At 40.3% G+C, this 9,429-nt stretch overlaps 1 protein-coding gene across 1 annotated transcript; it reads right to left on the bottom strand.

Moving 5' to 3' along the window:
• Nucleotides 1–188: 188 nt before the first annotated feature.
• Nucleotides 189–9,364, bottom strand: slc37a3 (solute carrier family 37 member 3). Its single transcript, XM_084909755.1, has 14 exons — nt 9,264–9,364; nt 6,884–7,082; nt 5,720–5,834; nt 5,346–5,438; nt 4,937–5,020; nt 4,639–4,784; nt 4,203–4,299; nt 4,012–4,096; nt 3,426–3,634; nt 3,202–3,343; nt 2,236–2,337; nt 1,894–2,093; nt 1,654–1,719; nt 189–1,412 (listed from the first exon to the last, which is right to left on the bottom strand). The coding sequence occupies exons 2-14, from the start codon at nt 6,958–6,960 to the stop codon at nt 1,320–1,322; spliced, it is 1,509 nt and encodes a 502-aa protein (XP_084765881.1). The 5' UTR covers nt 6,961–7,082; nt 9,264–9,364; the 3' UTR covers nt 189–1,319.
• Nucleotides 9,365–9,429: the final 65 nt, after the last annotated feature.

The following is a 9,429-nucleotide window of genomic DNA, read 5'->3' as shown; positions in this document are numbered from 1 at the left end:
TGAAGGTTGTTGGTGTTTTAATGTGCTTCAGTCAGTTAAATGTTTATGAATTATATGGATATAAACTGAAATTACCAGCACAACAATTGTTTCTGCTTCAACAGGAAAGAAAAGGGAGTGAAGGTTTAAGTTTGCATTCAGAGCACCCCCTGGTGGATTTGATACAACACTGCACAGACAGCAAACCATTCATGAAATAAAAAAATGCATTTATTTAAAACAAAAAACAGTTACATTTGTTAAAAATTATATGGAATCTCATATGATTTTTTTTATTTTCAAGAGACAAAGAAAATTTCTTATCATGATAAAAAAAAATTCCAATAGCTATTCCTAAATGTGCTTTACACAATCCTATATGCAAATACATGCAAATGTGCAGCTAAATTAACCATCTTAACCAGAACAAATTGCCCACCTTGCAGATACCATTGCATCTGAATTAAACATATTTACCTACACTGGCTGTTAAAACCTAAATCTGGACATAACCTACATGGATTTACAGTTAAAAATCAGTTAAAACATATGCAGGGCTCCTGATGCACACAGGCAAACCTTTCCACCATGGTAGTGTGTTTTACAGAAATAAGGCATGCTATGCTGTTAACACAGAGTTTAAGAACATTTCTGCCCATGTGTGCAAGTTAAGACACTAAAACTTAAGATGTAAACATTCGAGCAAACAGTAAATGGAAAAGGGAAAAATGAAAATCACATGTACACAGAATGAAGAGAACCAGCCCCCTGCCATGAAAAGGCTTTACAGTACAACATTAAAACACAATTACAAAAAACTGTACACAGGTGAGATAAAATGGCAGTGATCTGGAGCTTTCCCAGACCTCTAAAAGTGATTTATTAAAATGTTTTAAGGCTTGTGCCTGATTACTGTGAGAAGAACATAGTGCAATATTTAAAATGACTAAAATATGATACATATCTACAAGAACTGAGTTCTACTTTACAATCACTGTTCACATTCCTTAGGCATTAAGCTTTCTCAAAGAGTCTGGTCTTTACGGTAAGAAGCTCTAGTTTCTATATTTGGCAACACTGATTCAAATACATCAACATTCACATCCATTTAAACCCTTAAAATATACACATTAGTACATTCTGGGATGTTTTACAAAGCCCTGAATATACAGAACAGTGCAACCTATTGTGTTTTTTTTCTTCTTAAGGCAAGGACTTCAGCTCAAACTCCAAATCTTACATGTACTGTAAGTAGCATCATCTTTCAACAACCACAAAATCACACCAGACCTGCTGCACTGTCACTGATTAGAGTAAAAACTGATGGTGGTTAAGATTTTTTACAGCTGCCGTTGCCGCGCTCGCCTCTCTGTCCACATGGCCCGCAGCTCTCTAACAAGCAAGGGAGTAATGAACACAATGCTGCCTGCAGTCTGTAACACGAAGAGAAGAAGCTTTAAGCAACAAGCCCAAACTGTATATAAAAGATGGATGGAATGTCTTGGACTTGTGTAACAAGGTGTCATGCTTCGTGACGGTCAGCAGGGGGAGTTTATAAGAAATCCAGCTTACATCTTACTTGATTTACGACCTCAGTAAACACTTTTTTGATTAATTCAAAGTTAAAGTCTTATTTAACACGTTTTGTCCTTTTAAGGATAAGAATTATCTTACCATGACAATGAAGAAGTAGAACACGCTCATCCAGCCCAGCTTGCTCTCTATCAGAGACACCAAGTACTAGAAGACGAGGGAGAAAATGGTCAAATTAAAGATCAGTCTGATCACTCGTGTGTATACAGTCAATGTCATAGCTGTGTCACAAAAAAGGCATCAGTGGAAGCAAACATGCTCTCATGTTGCCAAATTCATTCTGTTTAATTCTCCAATTTGATTTTTTTTTTTCATCTTTACCTGTCCTGCAGCAGCTCCTATACTTCCAGTTCCATCCACTATACCAGTGACAGTAGCCAAGGCCTCCTTACTGCCCCTCAGAGCATCCTGCCTGCCAAGGTCAGCAGATATGGCCGAGCTGATTATGTTGGACGGCCCACCAATGAAGAGTCCGGTAATAGCTAGCAGCACACCGTTTATCACCTGGTCATTAGGTGATCCTGAGAGAGTGGATTTTAAACCTTACAGTGTTATTGTGAGTTTGTCGCCTTGACTCATGAAATGCAGTTTCTTTTGTTTTATTATTATGAAGAAGAAGATATCAGATCGTGAGCTGTTGTTAGATGACGTGCATGTACTTACGGCTGTATCCCACCAGGGCTCCGATTGCCAGCATCAGACTGACGACCAGCACCGGCGCTCTCTTCCCCATAAAGTCAGAGATCAGACCCTGAAATGTTCCTCCTGATACAAAAAATAGCATGATCAAGGCAAATTAGGAACTGACAAACTGCAAAGTTATTTACCAATGAATACATTACACGTGGGGCTGCATACATTACAGCTCCACTTTAGGACCCTGCCAAAAATAAATAAATATTCACACCACACATTATTTTGTTTACACCACCATTAAGTACAGCAAGGATCAAAATCAGCCGTGCCGCAGACCTGTCCAGGGCGTACTCTGCCTCTCACCTTATGACAGCTGGGATGGGCTCTAGCCCCGCCCCCTACACTGAATTAGACAAGTGGAAGAAAATAGATGGATGAAGGATCCAAATCAAGTTATGCTTATCTGATGGTGCCCCCACCTCCAGAGGCTGCATGCCCCACCGTTAGAGAACCACTGCACTACTATAAGTTGTGATAATAACATTCTATTATTAAGCATCATACAAAATGATGAGTGATAAGTGATTTTAAACAGGACCTTTAATGCTCATTTCCAGCTCCAATGGTTTTATTCTTGGACTCTACAAGAGCAGCTTTGCTTTGATCCCAGCTCCAAACAATCTCACACTGGTCCCCAGCTCATCAGTTCTCTGAAACAAGCTGTTTTAGTTCCTCTCCTTACATACTTCCTTTAAGCAAACTTTGCCCTGATTGGTTGCCCCTCGCAAACAAAGTGTAAAGAGCGGGAGGGATCTGAGATGACCATATCAGGACTATGGTTGCACAGCCAAAAGTCGGGAAAAACATTTCTGGAAAGAGTGTTCAGAGAAGCCTGAGTGTTTAGTCACAGGGATGACTGACTGTTTCTTTCAAAATAGAAAGTCAAACCTCAGTTTTATAACAGAACTTTTTATTTTTCAAGCAGCTGCTTACCGATGATTCCTCCGACATCATACCACACAGACAGGCGGTCGGCCTGGGCTTCCTTCCACTTGTAGTTGTTGCTCAAGTAGAAGGGAAGCCAGAAGAAGAAGGAGTAGTTGACCAGCTTCAGACATGCATAAGCCAGGGAATACTGCAGTGCAAGCGAGACAAAGTCATCACACTATAAAAACATTGTTATATAGTTTTATATAGTTCGTCTTCTTCACACTCACAGGCAACACCCCAGGAAGACAGAAAGCCTTTAAGAAGCCGATGGCTTGTGGAGACTCGGCTGGAGGCGCTACAGGCTGCTCGACAGACTGGCCTCGCCTGCTGTACTTCTCCACCTCCACCTCATCCTCCTCGTCGCTCATCAGAGGCTTGTGGCTGTCCGTGTCTGTCTCAATGGGGCCGAGTCCAGTTTCTGACTCCAAGCTCAGACCTGACACACACACACATTAAAGGAGACCATAAGTTTAATCAAAAGTTTAGCTTATTCAAACTGTTTCTACTTGAGGTAGAGACGAGTTCACACCTCTCATGGAAAGAAGTTATAAAAAGTAAAGATACAAAGTTGATGGTATTGCAAAACAAGCTGAAACCTGATGACATAGTATATGCACCAATATATTAAGAAGAAATGAGGGTTATAAATTTTCAAACATTATGGAGAATATGAACACATATGCAGCATTCTGGGAACTACTTTGAGTCACCTTAATATATTTAAAGCATGCAAAAACAAAAACAAAAAAACAAGCAAACACCCTGCAAACCTTTTACATTTTTAACATTTAACATGCTTCCTGAAGTCCTTACCAACTTCCTTTGGGGAGGTAAGCAGGCCGAAGAACACGACCACCCCTCCCGCAAACTGCACAACAGAGGTCACCAGGAAGGCGTACTGCACACAGCAACAGTCAGCACATTATTTCAGTGCTTAGTTGTTGGCAATGTTAAGTTGGGGGGGGGGGGAAACAATAAAACATGTTTGTCTATGTGTGCTTCACCTCATATCCATATTTGAGAACACTGGAAGCAAGGAAAGCACCCAGGATGTTGCCTACAGAGGCGCATGCACTCCACAGGCCAAACACAAAACCACGGCTGAAAAAGAGATAAATGGCATTAAGTTTATTTATAGAACAGCTTTAAGTATTTTTTACTCTGTCACTCGCAGTTTTTAATATGAGCAGAATATGCCCTGCTGCAGAGCAAAACTGGGTCTAAATAGGCCTATGTTCTCGCTGTGGCACCAGTGAATGGAGGCTATTGATGGCGAGTGTGAGCATCTGTATTTCCATTTGGGTGTGTATCATGAAGGTCAACTTGGCAAATATGAGCCTGACTAATATTTCTGGGTTGGACAGATGCTGTGTCTGTGATCCAAACTCATCTGGCAGCCGTTAAGGCAAAGATAATGACATTCACAGAAATGACACGCACCCCGCCTTGCCGAACCAGTTGCCCATGACGGCCACCACGCAGGGCCAGACGGCCGACTGCAGCAGGCCGTTCAGCACCCACAGGCTGCTGTACAGGTAGATGTTGTAGATGTGGAGCCATTCAGTCAGAGTGCCAAACACAAACTCCTGCAGAAACATGCACAGCTGTCTTGAGTGTTTGGTGTTATAGTTGTCAGAAATTTTAGTTTTTGTGTGGATTTTATACAGATACCAGCAATGATTAATGCAAAAACCACTGCCCTAATAATCAATCATATAATTCTGTACTATGTACTAACCACTGCAGCAGAGCCACACAGGCCAAAGCAGAGCACATAGCGGAGGTTCACTCTGTCTCCAATCATACCACTCAGATACAGACCCTGTGTGGACACGAACAAAAACATGGAGAAAATAAATAAATAAATAAAAGTCTGATCTGATTTTGTTCAAATTACAGGCATAATGTACTTTCTCAGTGAGTTCCAAGAACAAATCTGATACTTAGTGTTACAGAGATGTGCTGGCCTTTGTTTTACTCTTATCATAACCCACACAGGTCACCAGATGGTTCAAATGATTTCCATTCCTGAGTAAATGCAGGCCCAACTTGGCACGGGGTCGATACACAAAATTATCTTCTGCTCACAGTTTTACCAATTTGTGTGGCAGACGCATCCTAATAAACAATGAAAATCATGTACTCACCACTGCATATGAGAAGAGGAAGATGGAGTCCAGAATCCCCAGAAACAGAGTGGCCTGCTTTTCATCCTCAAACAGACGATTATCCTGCCAGGTCTGGGACAGTCAGAGAAAACGTGATTATGCAGAGTTCATACAGGCTCTTAGACCAAGGACGTGACTGTAAAAGTTTTGCTTTTGTGCATCAGGGATTAAGTTAAACTGCAGAGAAGCTAACTTACTGAAGTGTGCACTGTGAGAAACAATAACACTCAAAAAAAGTAAAAAACAAAAAGGCTTTACTTTGGAATTGTGGCCAGCCAAAATATTTCTGACTTATTTTAATTTCAGCGTTGTATATGTGGGAGACACATTGTTCTGTGCTGTATGCTCATTACCTCGCCAGGCGAGAAGGCAGGTGAGCTGTCATTAAGAATGGAAGGCGTCCACTGAGCTGAGATGCTCACTTTCACATTGCTGAATGTCTTCCTGGACGCATGCAGCAACACGTAGCTGGAAAAACAGAAAGCAGTTTTACTCAGAAAGGAATGACAAACCATATGAGGACAAACATTTACTGAAAGTGCAGCGCAGTTATTTCATTCTTATTTAATATAATGGATCAATTAAAGGTTACATTTATGAGTTTTGAACATGCTTTTTGTTTTGAACATGGATTTTTGAGGGTTCTTGGGTACAACAGCTCTCTAGTTGTAAATAAAAAGGTTAAATTCCAAAGTAATGTCATTTCAGCTGTGCAATTACATACTTAAAAATGAAAATGAAAAAAAAAACAACAACTCCCAAACAAAATCCACTTCCAAAACAACTGAATGCTTAAGACAAATTTATGCTTGTAATAAAGATTTCAAGCACAAATGTCCGATGCCATGGCTACAGCAATTGCTCTATATTACTTTTACTTGAGCCAAAATAAAGCAAAGCCTATTATATGATATACACTGTCTATTTAAAACGACATGAATTTCTTTGCTAGATTTGTTAAATAAAAGAAAACAAAAACAAAAACTAAACGTTAGTAGCAAAAATAGAGTTACAGCGAACAACTAATAAACCTCCACAGTGAATAGGGATGTGCATTTCCGTGCATGTGATTTGATCAAAAAATGTTAAAAAACAAACAAGAAAATGGATACATTTATTTTTTCCTACACTCTAATGTGTTTCAGAGTATGATAATAAAACAAGACAGATAAGTCTGAGCTGATTTAATCTCTCATAGATCTTTAACTTGACCTCACAGCTCACATGCATTCACACTGCATTAACTATATGGCTAGATTGGACTTGCTGGGATTAAAACTGCTGCAAAAAATGTGTGTAAATTTCATCATTCCAGATACAGTTTCAAGTGGCCGATTAAAAATATAACCAAACACAGAAACCGTTCTCTGCTACATTGTGCAGCTCTCGTCAGTTTTCTGTTAGTCTGTGGATATCTCACGTAGCACAATGTTATCTAGACACCGGCACAGGATGACATTTGCATTCCTACTCAAGGCTTACAGGAAGTTCTATAGCACGGGGTGACTCCAAATTACCTAAAGAAGGTGAGAAGAAAGACAACCAGATGATGATGAGTGTACTGTGACAGAGAGGCACAGCATGATGGAGGCATCACAGGGGCGGCCAAAACAAGAAAGAGGAGGAAGGTGTTGGTGAAGGTCTTCGAGGACAGGGAGGGGGTTCAGCTAGAGTCTTCCACTATACCACATGGGACAAACACATCACTAGACGTGCCTGGAGAAGAAAGAAAGCCAATGTCAAACTAAATAACGTATTTATCATTCAGCACTGATTATAGGACAGGGCTGCAGACACAGACCACAGGGGAAACTCCTCTGATTACATAAAGAAGGCAGATTTTACAGAAGCCTATGGGAAAACAACCCCTCAGCTCCCCTTATCTAGCACCTGTGTAAACACTTTCCTTATGAGCTTATGGCTTCAGCTGACAGTCACAAGTTTTATCTAATAAAACACACTGTGTTGTAAATTTTTATCCCAACAAAAGTGAAACACAACGATAAAGCAGAGTTTTCTTTAGGCAAGGCCTAACAAGACTGACCAGTATGGTGCTCGGCCCTGGTTTGAAAACCAGGATGGGTAACATCACTCTGCTCAAAGCTTCACACCAATACACCCTGACCTCACTATCCATATGGTGGGTACGTCCAGCTATCATATACAGTCTATAGTTCAATGGAGACTGTGGGATAAATATTATTGTGGCTCATTAATTCGTTTCAAGTCTCTGATAATTCCAATATGGCAGCCAGTCAGTACTTCTTGTTAAAGAACTATGTCCCCATAGGTTAAAAGATAAATATAAAGTAATGCACCTCGTCTGAAAGCTGGGATTTGTGTGTTGCCTTAAAAAAACAGAGGGCTCAATGGACCCAGTGTGCACTGACTGTCTTCATTCCATCCTGTTCAGCTGTAACACTGCTTTGCTTCATCTTTATAGTGCTCTACCAGCTCAGAATACATGGACCAAACTGATGGCAAAACTCTGGTGAGCTGCTGATGACCTGCTTGCTTAGCATGACTATTTTAATGCTTGGACCAATTTCTCGAAGTCAGTTTGAGATCTGAGTTTTCTAACTCTCGACACATTTGATAAAAGTGGTCGAAAGCAGGTGTGAAAAATAAAAATGAAAGTCACTTCGAGTACTTGACACAGGAAATCCTGAGGGGCCGGAGTTGTGCCAAAAAGTGATTGTCTGCCAAAAACTGATTTCCGGTATTTGCCAAAAACTGATTGCTCGTATTTAAACTGCTATAAGTAACTTGTTGGGCTATAATATGTGAAACATATGTCAAATGTATCCCTCATAGATGACATAAAGTCATCTTGAGCCACAAACAACATTCCTGTAACAAGGTAGAAGCCGCAATCAGTTTTTGGCAGTGACTTTTATATAACATTTATTTATGCAGTTACAAAAATCTCATTAACATTAAAAATGTCTTTTGTAAGAGTAAGTTGGCCAAGAGGACAGCAGAAATGGCAGCAAATATTACAATAGTTCTGCAAAAATATTTTAAGTGGGGATAAAGGACCGGATTGGTTATAATGTAAGTACAATAACACAGAGTTATAAAGATACTTGAAAAACAGATAATTTTTTAATTCTATATATAACCCCTTTGTAAACCCTGTTCACCGAAGTCTATTTACCAACATACGTAAAGATATTACACATAAAAAATACACAGAAACATTGGAAATCAGTTTTTGGCACAACACCGGCAGACAAAATTTATTACACAGTATCTACAATAGTTTGTACACCCTTGTTTAAACTCTAGTTATAAACTAGATGCAATACAAAAACAAAACTCTGTAACAGTGGCAAATTAGGCGCATGGGAAAGTTTAATCATGGACACCTCTTTTCATTAATTTTGCTGTTATAGAACCTTCATATAGGAGAGAAAAGTGTCTGACAAGCTCCCAGAAGACAAAAAGGATCTAACAAAAAATTGTCTGCAGTGTGGGCTATGCTGTGCGCTTAATACAGCACACTGGAGGAATATGACCGAGACGTGCTGTGCTGACAAATTTCAATACCTCGGAACAGACGGGCTTTTGTTTTGAACTATGCAATCACAATTTTATAGACTCCGTGGTTAAATAATGATTTACGTCTTCGTGGATCAACGACACATCTTGCCACTGAAGTTATAAACCCTCCACTGTTGTTCTGCCAACTGAATTAACGTTTCTTTTGTGAAAAGAAGCTACTGCTACACCTACGGAGCAGTTTCTCTCCACCTCGGCTTTCTTAGTAACAAGCCGCATACTTGTTCCAGCCTTTCGAGTCAATTCCGGGTTCGTTGCGCCTTTAAAATCACCACAAACATCTCCGAAAAACAGCTGACTGCTACTAACTCTTTGAAAACAAAAACATATGCTGACCTTTCAGCTCTGAGTCCCGTTGGCTAGCTTGCTCTTGGTGAAGCGTCAGTTTTGTGTTTACTGTGGGTTGCCCCGTCACTCCAAACGTCAAATTTCGCAGAGCGCCAAGGCGCGCTGCTGCCACCAGTAGGACAGGAGTGGAATTACAGCTCCCCCCACCGCCCCA

The sequence above is a fragment of the Perissodus microlepis genome, chromosome 17 (genome assembly GCF_051167445.1).
Source record: "Perissodus microlepis isolate ML-2025 ecotype Zambia chromosome 17, ASM5116744v1, whole genome shotgun sequence".
Taxonomy (NCBI): domain Eukaryota; kingdom Metazoa; phylum Chordata; class Actinopteri; order Cichliformes; family Cichlidae; genus Perissodus; species Perissodus microlepis.
Note: the sequence above shows the minus strand (reverse complement) of the source record. Positions and strands in the feature narration are given on the sequence as shown.

What these genes read in the sequence shown, in the direction of transcription:
- slc37a3 (XM_084909755.1), bottom strand. Translation starts at nt 6,960, where the DNA reads ATGCCTCCATCATGCTGTGCCTCTCTGTCACAGTACACTCATCATCAT. An exon ending in TGTGTGGCTCTGCTGCAGTG is followed by an intron (nt 4,785 to 4,936) that starts GTTAGTACATAG and finishes ATGTTTCTGCAG; the next exon opens with GAGTTTGTGTTTGGCACTCT. An exon ending in TACCTCCCCAAAGGAAGTTG is followed by an intron (nt 3,635 to 4,011) that starts GTAAGGACTTCA and finishes TGTGTGTGTCAG; the next exon opens with GTCTGAGCTTGGAGTCAGAA.